The 21,919-nt window shown below is 36.0% G+C and overlaps 1 protein-coding gene across 1 annotated transcript in view; it reads left to right on the top strand.

Moving 5' to 3' along the window:
* The first annotated feature begins 688 nt into the window (after positions 1 to 688).
* The window catches only part of LOC145675469 (protein-L-histidine N-pros-methyltransferase), a 406,706-nt gene continuing 385,475 nt past the window's right edge, over positions 689 to 21,919 (top strand). The window contains exon 1 of the mRNA XM_081745909.1: positions 689 to 1,227. Within this exon, the coding sequence (XP_081602035.1) occupies positions 931 to 1,227 (297 nt within the window). The 5' untranslated portion in view covers positions 689 to 930. The remainder of the gene's footprint in view (positions 1,228 to 21,919) is intronic.

Below are 21,919 nucleotides of genomic sequence, written 5' to 3'. Positions count from 1 at the left end.
CGCATTTTAAAACTTGTTTTCCTTTGCAAATTACTATGGCGGAACATTGGCTTAGCCTACGATATTTGTCCCGGCTTCACCGCGGTGACGTCACACTACAGCTGGAGAAAGTGGCTACGCAGAAACATCGAGTTATGAAGGGACCTGTAAAAGCGCGGAACAGTAGGGTCGACGGACCTTGGTAACAAATAGAATAGTGTCAGCAGTGCCCCTCCAGAATATTAAGTGCGCCCCCCTCCCGGCACATTGTTTCTGAAAGAAACACTGTTCACAGGCCGGGCCCGGGATAAAAATTCCGGCCCGTGTAGACCTCTGATTCGGGATTACTTACTCTTTCACATCAATATATGGTAGTTTTCTGCTAATCGTTGATAAAGAACTCATTGCGCACTGAAAATATTTTTGAAAGAAATATGTCTTCCATTCTATTCAACAAACACACTTATTATGCTTTCTTTCTTCTGGACGAAAGCTGAGAACAAACGTAAAGCAAAATCCGAAACTATTTTGAGTTTTATCAATTAAATATATTATTCTATTAAAGCACTGTTACAGCAGACTATTTACCAATTTCAATATATTTACAAATAAATAACACGGATATATTATTTAGGTTTAATCAGAAGTTTGTTCTAATGTATTTTGAAAACGGGGAAAAATTCGTGCGCTACCCGATCGTCATTTCTCTACTGAGTATCTTTGTATAGATGGCAGTAGTGTAACAAATATGTCAGCGCTGTAGTGATTGTTATTGTTTACATTCTACTTGTAACAGATGTTAATATATATTTTTTTATTCTGTTAAGTGAAGGTTAAGTTATACTTGTATGTTGTTAAGGATTGTCAGCACCAGTGACATGAAAATTGCATATATTTGAAAAGACAAAGAGACATAATATTTTATTTACTTGATCAGACAGTAAATAATTTATGCAGTTGTTCTATTTCATGTTACTTTGTTGTGTGCTAAGTTCAGATTTGAAACGTAGTAGTTCGAGGAACGATAAATTTTCTTCAACCTTGAGTGACAGTGGTGCTTGTGCTACGATGTCATCGACAAGTGATTGTTCATGTAATAGTGACTCTGTACATAGTGTTGTGACATGTTCCTCGACTATAGATACTAGTACAAGGCTACATTCGTTTCGTCCACGTGGAGCATTAGCACGAACTCTATATAATAAAAATCTGATTGATGACAGGTTGCAGAAGTATGATAGAAGTAAGGTGAGTAAAACTTGTGTGGGTAAAGTTTGGTACATGGTAATTCACTTGCGAAAGGTTACACAACAGTAATAGTGTACCTATTCAATCGTATATAAGTACACCTGTTTTTAAACTATGAAAAAACTATAGAATGAACGAATAGAACTATCGTACCATAAATTACAATAGAATCAGTTCTTTTATTGATTGCTTAATTTTTGATAACACTGCATGTATATTTAACATGGATTCAGCATGGATAGAGGCACAACTGCTAACACTTCCGGATAGATATTTCGATCAATCATTAGTTTTGCAGGCGTTAGTACTGTATCGCCACACCACACGAAAATCGAAAGAAAGAAAAAAAAAACGTGTTGCGTCCATAGGGAGTAGGCGCGTAGGCAGCAGTGGGTATGCGCATAACGATGATAGTGGGAAACACTTTATATGACATAAAATGTATGACTTATGTGTTGCACAGCTGTAGGGGAGTTACTTAATGCCAGCTAAGAAACTACCAAGATGTACTAAATGGTTAGATTAGATAAGATTAGGTTAGAAGTTCCTCTTCTTTTCTGTAATTTCAATTCGTTTCCACACTTACGACGAACTGTTCGCCTATTTAGTAAACCATGTCTTTCACACAATTTCATCAACTAACGTTCATTACTTTTGTATAACTCGATAAAGCTCAAACGCGGTATGTCGCAGTCTTGTCATTTATGCACCATTTCCGCACTGCCTTTCCCACCAGTAAATTATAACAAGTGTACCTCTCCGCCAAATAGTCCCTTCCGCCTCCACATATAGTGCCGCTTACAACATCAAAAACAACCAACAACAACAGCAACCATTTTCTTAACTTCAGCTATTCCCTTCATCTGACTTTCATTCACTCTTCCTCTAAAAGCAAAATAAATTCTCCAATTCACCCTATAAATTTCCTAAAATTGGTCCGGCGATACAGCGCTTAACCCGTTTTGCAGCCAATGCTGAACATTGATTTGGTACCGGTAGTGAGTGAATTTTGTCTTGACCTTACTAGAGGGTAATTGTATTCACATAATAAACGAATTCTCGAAACCGAAGGGTAATGGTGGTATATTCGACTAAATTCAGACTAGATTTTGTACGTTACCATTACTCTATTCCCAGTAGACGTAGACCACAAATAAAGCGTGTTCAAAAATTTAATAGACATTTATCCCGAAGTTGGTCCTCCGCCTAGTTTCCGACAAAAAGTAGAATATCAGCTACGAAAATTTAAAAATTATCAATTTTTAGGACCGCTTAAAAAGGGTATAATAAGAGTAGGGTAGGGTAGAGTGGAGTGGAATGGTAGAGTGGGTAGGGTAGACATTATTCACTAATTAGAAATACACCAAATACTGTGTATGTTCTAAGCAAGAATCAACACGAGTTTCGATACTTGTAGTAAACCGCCACCTAGAGCTTTTTCCTTTTCTTTTCGTAACATTATATCTAATATACCTTATTTATCATTATAATATGATAAATTTTAATTTTTCATCTATCCACCCTAGTTCCGTAATTTCCATTTATCCTTGTATTCATTTGAACTAAAAAATGGCCTTCCAATCCTTACATTATTGGTTTGTAGCAGGGTTGGCTGGTTTAAACCTGCTGGTTTTTTTAAAAAAAAAAAAAAAAAAAAAAAAAAAAAAAAAAAAAAAAAAAAAAAAAAAAAAAAAACTGGTTTAAACAAAAACGAGAAAAATGTTCGTAAAACTGTAAATGTTGATATATATATGTAAGTTTATTAATGTTTCTTTTGTGATTTTTTATAGTTTGTCATTATGGTTATGCAATTGCAATCAAAGAAAAATTCTAAATATTGTTTTGTTTTATTAACGTTTACTATTGATAAAATATATCGAAATGCCATACTTTTTTTGGGAAGGGGGTGTTATACAAACCCCACGAGAGGCATTTATTGAAATCAAGAGTATCTTTGGTATCTATTTATGTATAAATGGGTCAGAGCCAAAGTGAACTCAAATAATTCGTATCTTTATTCACTTTTCGTATTGATATGCAAATTAAGTCGTCATATTCCTTTAATGTGGACTAATAAAAGTCGTAGTGAACTAACTTGGACTAAATTAGTTCCTCCGTACTCTGCAATATTTTGAAACTGTCCATATGTAATGCTTTCACTTGTGCAGCTGTTCATCTTTTTGTCGTTCTGAAATGACTCTTGACAATTATATGGACAAGTATGTAAAGATAAGTACAGTGTATTTTTATCAGGAGTCATTCGTGAGTGAGTCGGCAGACGTATTGCATTTGTGGCCAATTAGTCCCGGTTTCGAGTTCAAATGGAGGACAATGTCTTTCCGATGTAAACCGGGAAGCGGTTTGGATTCCGCTTTAAGCTTATGTGACCCCTTCCAGCGTAACCCCGTTATTGCATAATAACAGCAAGGCTAAACAAACTTATTTCTGTCCATATGTGATATAAACACATAGACAAATTATTTAAACCAAAAAAAAAAAAAAGGTTGAAACGAAAAATGCCGTTTTTTTCTTTTTTCAATAAAAAACATGTTTTTTGCCAACCTTGTTTATTAGCCCAGCCCAAAACTTTCCTTCTAGCAACAGCCATGGCAGGACATTAAGCTGTTACTTTTATTTCCGTTTATTCCTTGCTTTAGATAATATTGGGATAAGTTTGCAAGATAACTATCCAATGAATCACGAGGAAAGTATGAAGCTAAAGGGGCGAGTATTGAACTTGCCTAATCTATCATAACACCTACGTGTTAAGACTAGTGGTCATTTTAAACATATCTTCAAGAGCGTATTTATTCTCTTAAGCTCTCTCCTCCCCCTCCAAAGCGTTCCTTCTATAATAGATTGAAGCAGTAAGAATGCACAGAATCTTTTCATCGGTTCAAGCTCCGAGCTCATATCGTTTTGGGTGTTTGTATGCATATCTTAAATATAATAAATGTTTATTTTTGCATATATTGCTTGAGGGGCGGTTAAAGCCATGAAACCTCCTTGTGTATTCCACTGAATTGAAGAATATGATCATACTTAACATTGATATTGGCACTGACTGCATTTTTCTAAACACTGTCCTGAATTTTCAAAATTTCCGTTAGAAAATCCAGTTGATATGCTGCGCAGACACTAAAAGTGAACTCGCTTAGAACTGTTATGTGACAAATGGTTATTGTCCCTTTATAGATAAGGCATGGTCGGTGCAATTGTGCTGAAGCATACACCGACTTGTTCTAGGTGATCTCTAAAAGATAGTATTGCATTAATCTTCTAATCTGCATCCTAACAGAGCGAAGGAGAGGGGCTCATACGCGGTACAACAGTAGGGAACAGGCGCGTTAATGAAGGTGGGTACGCAAATAATAAAGCTTTCTTTGTTTCAGCATTTACTAACAGGAGTATTTGCTCTTATGGTTAAAAGTGGAGTCATTGTACGTGTCGTGGAAGGAAGCCAGCTGGAGTGGTCTTTGTAAAATAAACCTAAATCATTAAGACAAATTATTATTACCGTGAGCATCATAGGATCTTTTGAGGAAATCGCAATCTTTCGTCATTTGTATGAAAGTTGTCGGATTTTTTTTTTTCGTATCGGTATGTCTCTGCTCTTTTATTTCCAGTTCTGTACTTTATTATTATTATTATTATTATTATTATTATTATTATTATTATTATTATTATTATTATTATTATTATTATTATTATTATTTATTATTATTATTATTATTGAAAGTAAGAAACATTCTACATAATACAAGATGGCACTGATCGTTTTATATTCCTTCAATGTTATTTCAATATTTCAAACAATTTTCTCGAACACTTGCTCCGGAACCGACAACTGTCTAATTCATCCGACGGAATAAGTTCGTGACATGAGGCCGCGGTAGCTTAGTGATAAAGTACTTACTACCGGTGCTTAGGATCCCCTGGTTCGATCCCAGCTCCCACCAAGTAGGCTTTATAGGTTACAAACATCGTGTGCGTGGGTTTTCTAAGAGGCTCTTCCATTTTCTACCACTTCCGTCATTCTGCCATTATTATCTATGTTATCATCATCGTCTCCCTTACTCTCGCTGGGTACACGTGGTACGTTAAACTAAAGAATAAAATAAATAAAAAGTCAGATGCTTGGTATATCAAATTTATATATCATCTTTCCACTAATATTGATACATCAAACATGTGATAAACTTATTTTCTAAGATGATTTAGCTGTATTTGGTTTCTGAAGAAGTGCATTCCAGAAAAATATTCGAAATATTGAAACAACATTAGCTACAAAGGAATATAAAAAGTTTAGGGATATATTTTTTATTATTATTGTATTATTATTTTAACATTTAATGTACTAGCGCATCCATCTGTTCAAATTGGTAATCTTTTCTGCAAATTGAAAAAAAAAGGTAAATAAATAAATGATAATAAGATACCATGTACCAAACGTTATCCAACATTACGTATTTATGTAGAGTTGTTAGCTAATATTTGAAGTCCCGTAATCTTATTCATATGTGCAGCAGTATCATATGAAATGCGTAAGTCACATTCAAGTAATTTCATAATTGAATTACGAAATCTAAGAAAGGCCAGTTAATGTATGGTTTGTGGTCACGAACGCTATGTAGTTTCCAAGTGTAAGGAGACTGCTAACGGGTTTGTATTACTGACCATTTCTGCGTTCTAGAGGACTTGTGTATACACAGGGTTGTTAAGAACTTTTTTTTTTAAGCCCATCCTAGTGGTTTTATTTGGTAAAATTGGGTTTTATATAAATTTCCCTCATTAGGCGTATAATTTGCGTACGCGTCTTCGTCCTGAAAGACCTGGGTTTGATTCATGTGATTCGGATAACGTCTGCCTGGTTCATGTCTCGTATAGCTTCTCCCACCAACCATAATGAAAGAAACAGGAAGTAATGTATTGTAAAGTGATGGAAAATTAAGAGTACACCTTAAGCACCTATGCAGTTGAAAGTTAATTCCTAACTATAAGTAAAACTATATGAACTCACTGACATAAAATAACGGGTACTTCCGGTTGACGTGGAAAGTTGAAATTTGGCATGTTTGTAGCTTTTCGGGACTAATCCATAGGAAAATTGCCAAAAGTGAATTATTTTGAGTTTTAGGTGGTTTCTGGAGGGCGGATGCAGAAATTCATGTTATTTAAATTGTCCTTTTTTAAACCTATAATTTCATGTTTTAGTTACTTGCAATTGGAATAAAAAGTTGAAATTCGGTATGCTTGTACGTTTTCTAGAGGATTATTTAAACAAAATTACTAAAACTAAAAATTTCCAACTTAAGAGTGTTTTATGAGTAATTGAACAATTTTCCCCACGTTATTTATATGGGACACGTTCTACACTCTGGCTTCATATGTTTAGGCACTTCCGGCAGGATTAGAATGATGAAATTTCACATGATTATAGCCTTCCAGAACTCACCATAGAAAAAATGCCTAAACTGAATATTTTTAGTTTTTAGTGGGAGGATGATGAAATTTCCATCAATGGGCGTTCTCTTGGAATACAAAATTTTATCATTTAGATAGTTGAAATAGGAAAATAGACTTGAAATTCGGTAGAATAGTGGATTTAAGAGGTGGCCGAGCAAACGCGTGGGTCTGGGAGCGGAGTCCCCAGCTAGTCAAAGGCTAGTTCGGCATGGTTGTGAGTCATGGAATGTTTATTCAGAAAGAAAATTTTCAAATTATCAGATCATTATATTCTCATTCCACCAGTTCTTTCATAATTATTCACTTTTATTAATCATTTGCCTACCTTAGCCTGAAAGGCATAATCGTGACATGTAAAACTAGAAGTTTTATTTCATTTCATCACAAAAAAAAAAAAAAAAAAAAAAGATTTGTAATAAAAGTTACCATTGCATTGCAGTATTCTGTGTATAATAACGAAGAGTTTGTTCAATTGTTTCGTACTTTTTCAAACATAATATTTTTAAAGCAGAAATATCCCTTCCCCAAGATCGAACACATTGATTTGTATCATAAAGTTTAATACGCATGATAAACAGGGGAAAAAACACTTACTCAATACACTTCACTCCATTTAATATCTTGTTTGATAATGGCCAATTTGACGAAATCGCTTTTAAAAGTGTTTTGTTCTTTATTTTACCACGTTTAAATTTACTCTGGTATACAAGGTAGTTGCTGTTCTTTCACTACAGAACATCCATTGCAAATAAATTTTCCGAGTAATTAAATCTGAAATTTGATATAATATTTGAGTTGTGGGAAATTTTTTCCAGAAATTCACGTATTCGAAATATTGCAGTAAGCATTTTACCGTATCTATGTTCTACAATCAAAGATGAAACAAAAATCTACTTACGGGTGCCTTGAGAAATCTTTTCCATTTCACGAAGTTGACAGAAAGCATACTTTCGGAAGCATTGTAAAAATATTTTATTCACATAGTTTCCATCGACAATTAAACACTCATTGTTACATTCATGCAATAATACATGATTTGTTTTAGATTAATTTTAGATTATAATAAACACACCAAATACAATTCTCGACCAATGCTTCATGAGTTAACTGCAGCCTTTCGAAGTTAGCGAAGTTTACGACACTGGAAACAATAAAAGTGCAATAATTTGATGATGTTTGTGGTTCACATTCCTTAAATGAAAAATAAAAGGTTTTCTTGACTGTTTTTTTTTATTATTTTGATCATAAAGGCTCTCTGAAATAGTAAAATGAGCCTCTCCCCTTCTCCTCTGATTTTTTTTTTTTTTTTTTAACCAAAGAAATCTGACGAGGGAACCTATCCAAGTGTAACTCTGACTTCGAGTCGAGTCGAGACTGTGGTCGTTGGATACCTTGTCCCTAAAGAACATAACACGAGAAAGGATACATCCTCGATCGCAACCTTTGCGGAGATATAAGCGTGAAAATTTAGAAACTGAGCTCCATACTATACATTACAAAGTCAGATTTTTCGGAAACGGTCGGGTAAGGAAACTCAGCGAATACATATCAAATTTGTGTAGGGAGCCCAGCACCTTTTGAATGAAAAATTTGTGTCCCTGGGCACTCGCAGAGTCCCAGCCGGGGTCCAACTCAAAATTTGCAAATGGAACCGGGGGTCAAGTAGCATACTGTATGAAAGCTATTGCTAAATAAAAGAAGATAAAACAAATCTCAACTCTCTACGATAACTCTGAGCAAACGGGAAACTGGCCAAAATGTCAATACAAAAAAATGAAATGAAATGAAATCTTTGAGTTTTACGTCACACGATTATGCCGGTTAGGCTAAAGGAGACGGTGATGATGAGTAATGAATGAAATGGTGGAATGAAGAAAGTGAGAGGAAACGGGAGAACCCCGAGCAAACCCATGCACATGGTGTTTGTCCACGAAAAATTCACTTGGCGGCTGGGATCGAACCCAGGACCCTAAGCACCAGAGATGAACGCTCTACCACTGAGCCACCGCGGCCCCCAAAATATCAGTCAGAAAATCTATGGCCACTCTTCTAAATCCGTTAAGTTACGACAATAACAAACAGAAAAGCACGTTTAAAAGTGCAAGGTATTGAAGTAAAGCAAATTGCTGCAGAGTTTCTCTCTCAAAAGCACCCTCCGATATGTTTTATTTCTGGACCATTATTCCAGTTTTCTCCAACCCCACTCCTCTCCCAGTTGTCTCACATTTTCAAAATCACTCCTTTACCATCATGTTTCTCGTTCAGCAAATCCCCCCATAAAAATTTCACAGTGCAATCTGTGAATTTGGGGTCCCAATGCCCGAAGCACATACCGTTGCCTTTTGACCTTCTCACCCCCCCACAACGGTTGCAATTGACAATATATCCTTTCTCTTCTAGGACACGAAATCCAATGGTCATGGTTATTCTATGGTCCATTGGTCATTCGAAGTCACTTATAATTGGATAAGATCCGTTGTGCGACTCTGTGAGAGACTGCAGCAATTTGCTTTACTTCAATACCTTGCACTTTTAAACGTGTTGTTCTATTTTCTTATTGTCGCAACTTAACGGATTTAGAAGCGGACCATAGATTTTCTGATGTAGGTTGTATTGACATTTTGAGCAGTTGCCCGTTTGCACAGGGTTATTGTAGAGAGTTGAGATTTGTTCTATCTTCTTTTATTTAACAATAGCTTTCATACAGTATGCTACTTGACCCCCGATTCCATTTGCAACTTTTGAGTTGGACCGCGCCTAGGACCCTGCGAGTGCCCCGGGGACAGGAATTTTTCATTCAAAAGGTGCTGGGCTTCCCACACAAATTTGATATGTATTCGCTGAGTTTCCTTACCCGACCGTTTCCGAAAAATCTGACCCGGAATCTTTGTAATGTATAGTATGAAGCTCAATTTCTAACTTTTTACGCTTATATCTCCGCAAAGGTTGCGATCGAGGATGTATCCTTTTTCGTGTTATGTTTTTTTGGGACAAGGTATCCAATAGGTGTTGGTTCACTCACACTCGTCCAGAAGCTTTCTTATTTTATATATAAATATATAGGTAGGTAAACCTATTGGATAAAAGGTTTCGCGCCCAAATGTCATGGACCCGATGATATTACGTAAAAATTCATCTTGTTGCGTGTTCATTACAACCTGGATAGCAAAACTTGCTTTTTTTAATACAGAATCAAGATAGTCCACGTTTTGATGACATCGTCATTTGTTTTGGTTCATTTCACATTGAATTAGCGTCTTTCGGTGTCTTTTTATTTCCTTAATGATTCAAGAACAGAGTGTATTTTGATTGAAAGCGCGGTGCTTCTGGTCACATAAGTGTGACACATTAAAGTAGAGATTTCTTTTGAATTTTCATGAAATCGATCGACCTGATGGAAAACGTAGTGGAAAAATCTTGAATTTTTAAAAAATTAATTTCAATTTCTACCTTATAAATTGAAGAATAAAACTGAGCGAAGTACTGAGAGTAATTGATTTTATAATAAAATTAATGAACTTGAGTATTGCTTTGACTGATACTTTCATTAGTGTCTAGTCTCATAATATTTATTTAGTATATAATACAGGGCTAACATAAATGATTCATTTATTTTGAAAAGGCTATATTTTTAAAAGTATTACACGTACACAAATGAAAGACATATGAAAAGAACCACAAACTCACCAAGTTTATACACCTCTACCAGGGGCGGATCCAGAGGGGAACGATCTTGGCGACCGCCCCTCCCCCAGAAGAGGAAACTTTCTTATATATATAAATAAAACCCATCCTAAAGTTTGGAGCCCTTAAGTCGGTCCTGAATCCGCCCATGCCCTCTACAAATGTTCAATATATGCTCCTGTGGCGGCATGACACACGTCTAGACAATACTCGACCTCATTCCATACATTTTGTATCATAGTCCTGTCAATTGTCTGTACTACAGCACTGATGCATTCTTCGAGCTCGACTAAGCATTGCGGTAGTGGGTGTACGTAAACAAGGTTCTTAACGTACCCCACACGAAGAAGTCCCAGGGTGTTAAATCAGGAGATCTGGGAGGCCAGGTTCTTTTCCCTTTACACAAGCAACCAGTGTCCTTGAATTGCCGATACCAGCGCAAAGTGCTTTGTTTACATGACGGTTCTTTTCCATACTGCCTTCTCAAAGGGCGTTGCACAGCTATAACAGACAAGCATCTGGCATATTCAAGCACACACAAAGTTTTTTTCTTGCTTTCCGTCCGTTTTCGACAGGCACTAACCTCGAACTGCCACACAGTAAAAACTTGATGAGTGTGATTCTTTTCATATCTTTCATGTACACCGTATGTATGTGTAATACTGTTGAAAATATAGCCTTTTCAAAACGAATGAATCATTTATGCTAACCCTGTATACGCATTGGGGGCGCGGTGGCTCAGTGGTAGAGTGTTCACCTCCGGTGCTTGGGGTCCCTGGTTCGATCCCAGCTCGCGCCGTGTGGACTTTGTGATGGACAAACACCGTGCTCGTGGGTTTTCTCGCGGTTCTCCCGTGTCCTCCCACTTTCTTCATTCCACCATTTCACTCATCTCTCATCATCACCGTCCCCTTTAGCCTAACCGGCATAAACGTGGGATGTGAAACTAAAGATTTCATTTCATTTTCCTGTATACGCATCTTCCGGTTGATATAATGCCGTCTGTTTGTTGTCTTAATAGTGTTTTTTTTATATATATAAAGAAATAAAAAATGTTCGATAAATGCTCTCAATGTAATGCTTAACCCTTGTCCGTGCAAGCTATTGTTGTAACGTAGACGGCAACTGGTACCAACCCTATTAACCTTACTAACTCGATATGTTCATTACTTTAACTTCGACTAAAGATAGAAGAATTCAGAATTTTATGTCATCAAAATATTTATGGTTATTGAGAAATTGAAAAAAAAATAATAATAAAAAAAAAACATGAAGCTACTGGGCCTGGGAGACCCCGCTTGCCCGGATAAGGGTTAAACTTCTATAAAACACTTTAAAAATTTAAAAAAGAATATGGAGTTTGAAAATAAATATTAGCAATTAGACAAAGGCAGTAAGTAATGTCTGAAATTTAAGAAATAAGTTATCTAGTGTTTACAAAATGTTGTTAAAGAAACTAAATGTAGTTTAAAGTGTTTTCCAAATTAGAAAAAAAAAATAATAAAGGGGAGAATCGCGGAAATTTAATCATGCACTAAGCTATACTATCTGATTAATAATGTCTTCAGTAACTATTCTAAACGAAGTTCACAATGTTATTTCGTTTAATTGATTTCATTCTTCAAAATAGGTAACTTGTAATATAATTAATTTGCTCTCAGCGTGCTTAATTTGTTTTCACCGTATCGTCAATTATTCTTGCTAACAAACGTGCATTCTCTTTGATTAATTTGGGATTTGGGTGATGATGATAAATTTGCATATATGGTTTTGCTTCATTGTCTTGAATAAGGTGGTTTTCGCATTATCGGAGCATAACGGGAAGGATATTTTGCTTCAAGAGTGCCAGGTTCCTACGATCACCATTTTCATGAAACGATTTATTATTGTCATGCATAAATAACTCATCGTGAAGTCATTACTGATTATCTGTTGGCTAAATGTAATACAAGAGGAGATGCAGTAATTTGCTGTTATATTGTCGGAGTCTGCAAATCCAATGAATAACCATTGTTGAATGCTTCTGAAGAATGGAAGCATGGCGAATGGTGGCTTTCCTCTTATTAAATGTTGAAAAAGGAGAAGGTTGTCATTTATTGGAAATCAATAGACGTAACAACTCTGGTGCGATCGTATTATTTAATATATTGATACGTTAGAAGTAATTTTAACTTTAAAAACCATGAAGACATAAGCATGGATTGGATGAGGAATCAGCGAGGAAACTTGGCTGCAACACTGCGTTCATTACGAAATTGGAAAACCAGGGAAGGAAAAGAACAAAATAATTCGTACATGAGGAAGATGGAGTGATATTCACCTGTAATAAGTTTCCCAGTTGCAGAAAAAAAAATTCTTAAATGATCTTAAGACATCCTGATTATAAATACACACTGCATTGATAATAATATTTAATATTAACGTTTAACACGGTTATTCCATGTAGTGCCGTTAATAAATCTTGATTATAAATGCACTCTGCATTCATAATAACATTTAACATTAACGTAAGATGGTTATTCCATGTAGTACCATTAAGAAGTCCTGATTATAAATACACTCTGCATTGATAATAACATTTAACACGGTTATTCAATATAGTGCCATCTAATTCTTGTTTTACATATTGATTAGTTTTTTTTTTTTTTCTGCGAGAATTTGATTGAGTCCGAACACCAACTTTATTGGCCAATGTCTTAGGAAAATATTTCAGCTATGTATTAACGAAGTTAAGGTTTATGCCAAGTTTAGTCAAAATTGGATAAGTTCTGTAAGTTGCGTACATTATATTTTTCTTCTTTTAAAAATTCAAATGAAAGGCGTAAATAAGATCTCTGAATGCAGTATAAATACGTGTTCGGCATTTGTTTCGCGTAAGCATGACGTTAGTTCTTAAAACATGCCACTAATTGAAGATTTAGTTCATAATGAAGTTGTAAATAATAGCATGGCCATTACTTTCAATGCACTGACAATACTTGTCTTTTGACTAGTGATTTCATTATCATCATCATCATAGCTATTCTGCCATTGGCAGGTCACTTGCCGCAACTGACAAGCTTCTATGCTTCACGGCTTTGTTTCACATACGAATTTTCTGTTTTGATATCGTCCATCAATTGTCTTCTTCTCCCTCTTCCTCTCTTTCCTACCACCATACGCTCTAGCACGTTCCTGATGATGCAGTTCCTTGTTAGCCAATGTCCCAGCAAGTTTCTCTTCCTCTTCTTAATAATATTTAAAAGTGTTCTTTTCTCACCCACCATTTCTAACACCCTCTCATTCGTTTTCCGCTCGACCCAGCTAAAGTATCCATTCTTCTCCACACCCACATTTGGAAAGCTTACGGTCGTTTTTCATCATTTTTGCGTAATATCCATGTCTCAGCCCCGTGCAGTACTATACTCCACTCAAAGCAAGTGATTGAATCGTTGAACATTATTCTATGTTAAGCGAATCGTGAAAGTACAAATCATTAGTTGGAACTAGTGTGTTTGTCTTGTGTTCTATAGTTGGAAGAAGTTGGTCATCTGTGATCTAACACCGGCCATACACTGACGTATTTTTCCACCGTAGCCATAAAATTTCATGCGCTAGTCTTGTTAGCAGCTATCAATACGTTAGTGTATGGGACCTGGTGTACGTTTACGTACCGAAAATAAGTTATCAGCGATGGCACGGATCACAGCTATTTGGCGGATCACCCGGCTGTGGGTCTTGCGTCTCAGAACCGATGATCCATTGATTCGGAAGTAACCGATATCAGCTCTATAGCATTACTACAGAATTTTGTACTGGATTAATGATGTCCACCACTCGAACTCGAATAATCACGTATTTTGTTTCCCAGTGTAATATTTATTCATCAAGGTATATCCCAACCAGCTAACTAGTGCAAACGGTTAGTTTTGTAGCTAAAATATAAACAGCAGTGTTATCAACCGGTTAAGTTGTAATTAATCTATCATAGTTCTTCTTTTCCTGGGGCCATATTTCATACCAGTCTTCTCAAAGTTATGCGTATAGCAACGCGACGGTATAAGTACTAAAATGTCTTTATAACTGCTGTGCTGATTATCGTAACCTAAATCGTAAATTTTGCGTTGCATTAACTCAAACTGTTACGAAATGTGTCTGCTGTTCGTAATAAACCACTTCATACATGTTCAAGTTAAGACAAATACAGTGTCAGAAGTTTGAGAAGTTATTTCCAGAACATTTTAAGTCACCCGCAAAAACGTATACACATCCTCGATTTTTACTCATGTCAGTGCGGTACAGATTCTGCGTATGACAAAGAAAACTGATTTAAAATTGGTCATTCGACTTGTTCCGAAGTTATTGACGAAAGGACGTTTTGGGTATGTGTTATCTCAGGGGTGCCCACAAGGGGGGGCTATGACGTAAACTGCGTCATTGAAATATTTGGGGGGGGTAAAAATCTATATAAATATGTTTGAGGGAGTGTAAAAATTAATCGAAAAGAATTTTTTTTCATGGAAGAACACCCACGGATAGACAATTGAGGGGGGTGCGTCATGGATATGAGGGGGGCACCACTGGTTATCTGAGTGCTCGAAGATAGCAGTGCCAAAACAGTTGGTTGGAAATCACGCGGCACATCTTACACCAATTCATGAAGATGGATGCTAGTGTTAAAAGCAACTAGCCACCCATTTTAATTTTTAAGAATTGTTATGTTTTAATAACCAATCGCTGAGGCTGCTTTCTCTACACAGCGCGTCATCCACATGAGCATGCATCTTCTTGTCATTCGTCCCTCTACAGACACAAGTGAAGGACTTCTTGATTAAAATCGTCAAGGAGTACCATAAAGGGGAGATTTTTCGATTATTTTTTCAATATCTCGCACCACTTGCGCGATTTGAGCCTACTTCCGGTTGAAGTTTCTAATTCAGGTACGATCAGTATTTTCTTTCTTCGTATATGCAGTATGTAATAAGCAAATACATTACACACACAATTAATTATGTCAGTGATATATGGTGTTCATTGGGCTAAACACTCCAAAGAATAAAGATTTATCTTAGGCTAGAGAAATGGTCAGTGTTCATTGGGCTAAACGCTTCAAAGAATAAAGATTCATCTTAGGCTATAGAAATGGTCATTCTTCGTTTTCATTATCATTTGGCCATGAAACAAATGCCGGAGAGATATATTAACCCCATATACGAATGTGTGGTGTTGGAATGTATAATGCGTAGGATATGATGCTTTACTTTGCAAAAATTTCAACACTTCCAGTGTACTCTAAAAAATGTAATAAAGAAATAACGGCCATTTTTTAAATATTAGAACTGAACAATCTACACAAAATTTGCAATCGATCAATGAAATGGCATCTTTCTAGAGCTTGTGGCTCCCGAGAACTCTCTGTCGAAAGGGTTGGCCACAAATATAAAATCTTTTCTTGACCACGAGCATATAAAACTAGCATTTTAATATATAGATTCATTGAAAAGATCATTCAGTACACATCTGCATTTTTAGAAAACTTGCAAAGCAAGTTTAATTTTTCCCCTGGGACAAAGAAATCATGCTTTTCCGGTATAACTTCGGCTACTTGTACATTCATATCCTGTATGTGATATGCCAGTCGAAAAGGTTGACAACCACTGCCACTGTAGTGGATTAAGGATTCCGCTTAGTTACGTTAGGCGTATGGACTTCGAACGGAACACTCGAAACAAGATAATGCTATACCTTCATTACATTAGAATGTATCTACTACTTGTGGCCTTGTACTAGAAAAAAATTGCGTTCAAAGAGTTTTAAAAAAGAAGAAAAAAGACCTGCTGATACTCTTAATTTTGTATTAAACACGAATCACGCTAATAAAAGAAACGTATCGAACCATCTCCAATCCGATTCTAAACTTGGTTCTTATTAAACAACATTGTGAAAGAGGCCAAGACGCAGAAGTGCAGGTCCATAAATCCTTGAGCTTTGGTGCGGCTATCTCGGAAATATTGCGTTAAAAGTGTGGAGTGAAGTTTGCTTGTTTGAGGTGGTAGAAATAATCACCAAGCAGGGTTCTTCATCCTTGCCTTGGCTTCACGGCCCGTGTACACAGACGTGCGGGCATGAGGGTGCGGCGTCTTAAAATAAAAGACGGTTCTCCAAGAGATTCGTGGTCTATCTCGAGCTCATCACACCAGCTTATTATAACGAAGGAATGCCAATCCTTGTACTGTAGCCTTTTATATTTTTTCATTTTCTTTTCCTGTGGCCAAATGCTTTTTTTTTTTTTTTTTTTTTTTTTTTTTAAAGCTTCACAAGATCTTTCAAGTGCTCACTTACCTTACTCTGTATTATTGTTTTAGATTGTGGTGTTAAAATTAAATTTTGAAAATAGACTAGCGCATCTTTTAAAGCTCTGAAGACCAATTATTTCTACGTGATAAAGGAAGCAGAGTTGTCCGTATTAATGTAATCTTTTTTTCTGGGTAATCTGAGATTCTTTATTTATCTTGAGAAGTGATGCATTTAGTAGAATTGTAATTTTATTGAGGCATCAAAGAAAATATTGTAGTTAATGCAGTGGATTTGGAAATATGATTTAAAAAATTCTTGTATCGGTACGTGATGGAACTTAGATGTATCGTTCCGTATTGGACAAGGTATAAAGTTGGTTGGAACTGGTGTATTTATTCATTTTGTGGATGTTTCTATGTTTCTGCTCCGTGCAATTATGTCTTTGGAGAAGTTTAACTGTATACACAGATGAACGGTGACTTGCACAATTTCTTTCTCGCACTCCAAAGAGAGATACATGGTTCAATGAAATCTTACCTTCTTCCAGCGTTACTCACTGACACACGATCTACCATGACCCACTACTTACCGTGACTCACTCTGACCCACCAAAACCCATCGTCATCAATTCTGACCCATGACCCACGGTTCCTCTCCATTGACTAGAGAGTTTAAACTTATAATAAAACAAGGCTGTGAAATTATTTGAATTCAACGGTCAATCGCTCAAACACTGCTCTGTTACAATACCCGTGGATATGATCTTCACGATATAAAATGGTAAAGTGTTTGTCATGGTCCATATTACGGTGCATCTCAATTTATCATATATAATTAATTCCTTGTTAGATTACAGATGCTTTTCAGTGAAAATAGAATGAAATTTGTAAGTCTCAAATCAATATAAAGTTGGCCAACGTAAAGGAATTAAAAAAAAAAAAATGTAAAATTCTGCTGTGCCTCGAAAGCCAAATAGTAAATCCTATTGCTATTATTACAGTTACAAATATCAATATCCAAGAGTGCCTGAAGTTCTTTCTTTACTTAGATATACTCATCTCAGGTAAATAAATAGGAACAAATGAGAAAGGAAGAAGAATGGAGGCCTTGAAAGTAAAACGTGCATTGAATAGAGTGGGTCCGTGGGTCAGAGTGAGCCACGTCCTGTTGACCTACAACTCATCTCTGACTCCAAAAGGATACGTTCTCTCTATTAATATATAGCCTATATTTTAATCTTAATAAATTGTTTTACAGTTACCCATAAGTGTATTTCCCCAAAGCAAGACCTAGTTAAATTGTTTTCTTACACATAAAATTCGTTTTCGTGAAAACCGCTCCACAATATTGGATAAGTCATCGGTCATGAAACCGCAAAAGGGATAGCTTGTTCTTGGAGGTGAGTTTCTTTTCCGATATTGTTCTTAAATACTACTCATACGATTTGCTTTATGTTTCATAAATAAATATCTCATTAATAACTTATAATATTGCGTGAATTACTCCTTATGAAAATATCCACAAGGTGTAGTTTACTTTTGGGGTGAGTTTAATCCAGGCGCATTTTTTCGAAAACGCCGTATACTTTTGTTCGTATTTCGCAAATACATGTTTCAGCAATAACTGCAGCATAACGTGATTTAGTTTAAGAAATTGGAGTGAGAAAGTTTAGTGTGCTGTCTTGTACCTTTTATGACTGTCTTGTTATTAGTAGTAGTACATTTTTTTTTTTCCCAGGAAGTGAGTTTTCTCAAAGTCGAGACCTATGTGCGCCAGCCGAATTGTTATTCCTTGAAAACGATATCTTTTAACCTAGAAAGCTACTGTCACGTCGGCCAGTCCTCTTACAGCACCGTTGCCAAAACTTCTGTGTGGAAATTCGATTCTATCGACTGACATGCTGTATGTTCTTAGTGAGACGACAAGCTTGTCAAAATGTTGCAATATTCGTCCGACAAAAGCAGCTGCAGCTTTGGCAATATCGCATCGCTAACTCATTAGTTTACGTGAGCGAAACATCAATTCAGTTCCCGTGTAGTATATAAATTGAATTGCTTTCTCGAACCCGGAAACGGTGAATTTGTACCATTTCTATCATCGTAAGGCTCTCTTGGAGATAAGATTCGTTCACTGATTGATAACTTTCTTCGTTATAGTGTTTGTACTTGAAATTTAGATGTTAATTCTTATGGATGAATTTAGGATGGGAGCTTTCTGAAACAAAGTCTTGAGTTAAACATTTAGAGCGAGGAGCGAAAAAAGGAAATTAAGATAATAGAAGATACGTACCACAGAATTCTGAAACGTTTATTCATCACTGGATTTAGTTCGGTGGTTTAAGATGGACAAGACCCATTGTTTCGTATAGTAAATAATACGTACATGCATAAACTTTTAAGTGAAAAGTCCCTTGGAATCTGTGAGTAGCCAGGAAGATAACAAAATATTATAAAGCTGGATCTATGAATGTGAATAAATTGAGTCAAGTAGCGGAAACCTAACAATATCTTATATGGTTATCCTTGTCATCTTGGTAAATCCATGCCGTACTGACCAACTGCCAAAAATACCTAATCACGTTTTTGCTGCGTTAAACATGCCGTTTGTCTTATCGATTTACTTACTGTGGTGTAGATTTAATAAGAAAAGAAAGATTAGCACTAGACAAGATACTAGCTCGTTTTCATTGCTTGACAAAAATCATGTGATCGCGTTCTAAGTTTAATGAACTATTGTGTAACGAAACAAGAACTATCGTAGAAAATTTTCTGACACCATTTTGTTCATTTTAACATGAAAATTTGTGATTTTTTTTAAAAAAGACCGATGTTATTTTTCTTTGAAAATCAAAATGAAGTGAATCTTTAATATCAGCTTAAGGGGCATAACCGCGGGACATAAGACTTCATCATCATCATAGGTATTCTGCTCTTATTGGCAGGTCATTTGCCGTAGCTGAGAAGCATTTATGCTCCACGATCTTCCGCTAGCGTTTTCGTCTTTACGTATGATTTTTCTGTTTCTATATCATCCATTAATTGTAGTCTCGTTCGCCATCTCCCTCTCTTTCCTACCACCGTACCCTCTAGCATGTCCCTCATAATACGGTTTCTTCTCAGCAATATCCCAACCAGTTTCTCTTCCTATTTTAAATAATATCTAAAAGTGTTCTTTTCTCTCCCACAATTTCTAACACTCTCTCATTCGTTTTCCGCTCAACCCAACTAATTATTTCCTTTTTTCTCCACATCCACATGTCGAAGGCTTTCAGTTGTTTTAAATCATTTTTTGCGTAATGTCCATGTTTCTGACCCATACAGTGCAATACTTCACACGAAGCATTTTATGAGTCTTTTCCTCAATTCTTTATTCAGGGTTCCTCAAAACAGACTTTTCTTCCTCATAAAACCTTTTTTTCGCCATTCCTATCATTGCTTTTGTTTCACGTTCGTACTTCATGTCATTACTAAGAATACTACACAGATGTCAGAAACAGATGTAAGACTGGAAATTTAATTTCAGAAACCGTGTTCTAAAAGTGATGTCTCGTCTCGTGTGCATCATACTTATTCACAACATTTCCTTAAGAGGCCTCATCCCGGCGAAATTAAAATGCCGCTAATTTTACAGTAATTATGTGATATCTTCAAATAGATAAAAGATAATTGAAATATGGAACAAGAGCGCCGTAGACCATATTATTTTGCGTGAGGTAGCGTTATCACAAGTTACCTAGTGGCTTTCCGTTTTCAGCCGTTTAGAAACGCGAAAATAAATGCCGATTTTCAAAAAGGCTCGAAGTCTAAAGCAGATAAGTGAGTCGTGATAATGCTATCTCATGTAAAATGATATTGTCTAGGGCGCTCTTGTTCCACATTTCGATTATCTTTTATCTATTTGAAGATATCACATAATTATCGTAAAATTAGCGGTATTTTAATTTCGCCGGTATGAGGCCTCTTAAGGCTTTTAATAGTATGTTAAGGTTCATTTCAGATTTCTCAATAAGACTCCCGAAATCGAATGTATTTAACCATTTTCGTTGTACTGGATCATCGTTTTCTTTTTTGTGAGGTCCTCTTCTTATCCATTGATGTTGAAGTTATTTACAGCAATTGTTGTAGTATCTTTTTCCTTTATTTTGTTTAGTTTTTTAAAGATCGGCACAGAATACAAAGGACTAGTTCAGCTTGGAACAGCGCTTTATCCTGTTTTCTTCAAAAGTACGGTTTGCTGTTTCTTTTCCAGAGCCAAATTTTTCGCAATGTGTGTCTTGAGGGTGGGCAATCAGTGATACTCGTTGCCTCCCTCGTCTTGATCCGCGTTTCATCTTCATGTTATTTCTTTGCCTCCAAGCGTTTCATCTCACTTTCATTTGTTTGGAGGGGGTAGTAGTTTGTCTAACTAACTGATTTATGCTTGGGCTGCTTCTTATTCCTTTGATGTTCAGGGTGAGAGAGGGACCGCTGCTCAGTTTAGAGCTTAAGAGACATCCGTACGCTTTTTTTCTTTCTAATATCTGTAGTCGTTCGTTCTTTTGAGTGCATCTCTCTCTTTTTAGCTAGTAAACCGATTTCGGCCCAATTTGCATGCTTATGTAAAAATTAGGCTTGCATCCCTTTTTTCCTTTGCTTTTCCTAATGGAAATTTAAATATTGATCTTGTAGTTTTCTGTACAAAATATATATAGTTGAAGAATCTAGAGGGGTGGAAAAATAGAGAAGTACGAGGCATGCGGGCCAAATCCCGTTTTCTTCTTTGTAGAATTCGAGAGTAGCATGTAAAATTGGTAAGTATTATAGAGATCTGTATATGTGGCGAAAGCGAATTAATTCAACTTTAAATTTTTCCAGTAGTATAACGATTCATCTAAATTCAGTATACTCATCCTGGTCTTTGTTTGAAGTTATATTACGTATCTCGAATATTCCGTATAGTTTCTATGTGATAAATCTGATAACATTTGCAGCTAAATCCCTTTAGAGTTTGTTAACGAAAGGGGTTGCTAAGAAATTACGCATATAGCTAAACTATATACATTTTTTTAAGTTAACATTCCACGTAATATTGTCTACGAGGCAAGAGATTTCTCGTCTCGTCTCAAAAGTGAAACGAGAAGCAACACTTTAAACGTGACAATTCTTGTCTCTTTCGAGACTAGATTTTACAAGTCACATGAACAGCACTAGTTCACCTAAGTCTTAGATCTCAATCACTCTTGTAGTACTAATGATACATAGCATAGATGGTGTGGGTCAATAAAAGC

Source organism: Thermobia domestica, chromosome 18 (genome assembly GCF_964235325.1).
Source record: "Thermobia domestica chromosome 18, izTheDome1.hap1.1, whole genome shotgun sequence".
Lineage (NCBI taxonomy): Eukaryota > Metazoa > Arthropoda > Insecta > Zygentoma > Lepismatidae > Thermobia > Thermobia domestica.
Note: the sequence above shows the minus strand (reverse complement) of the source record. Positions and strands in the feature narration are given on the sequence as shown.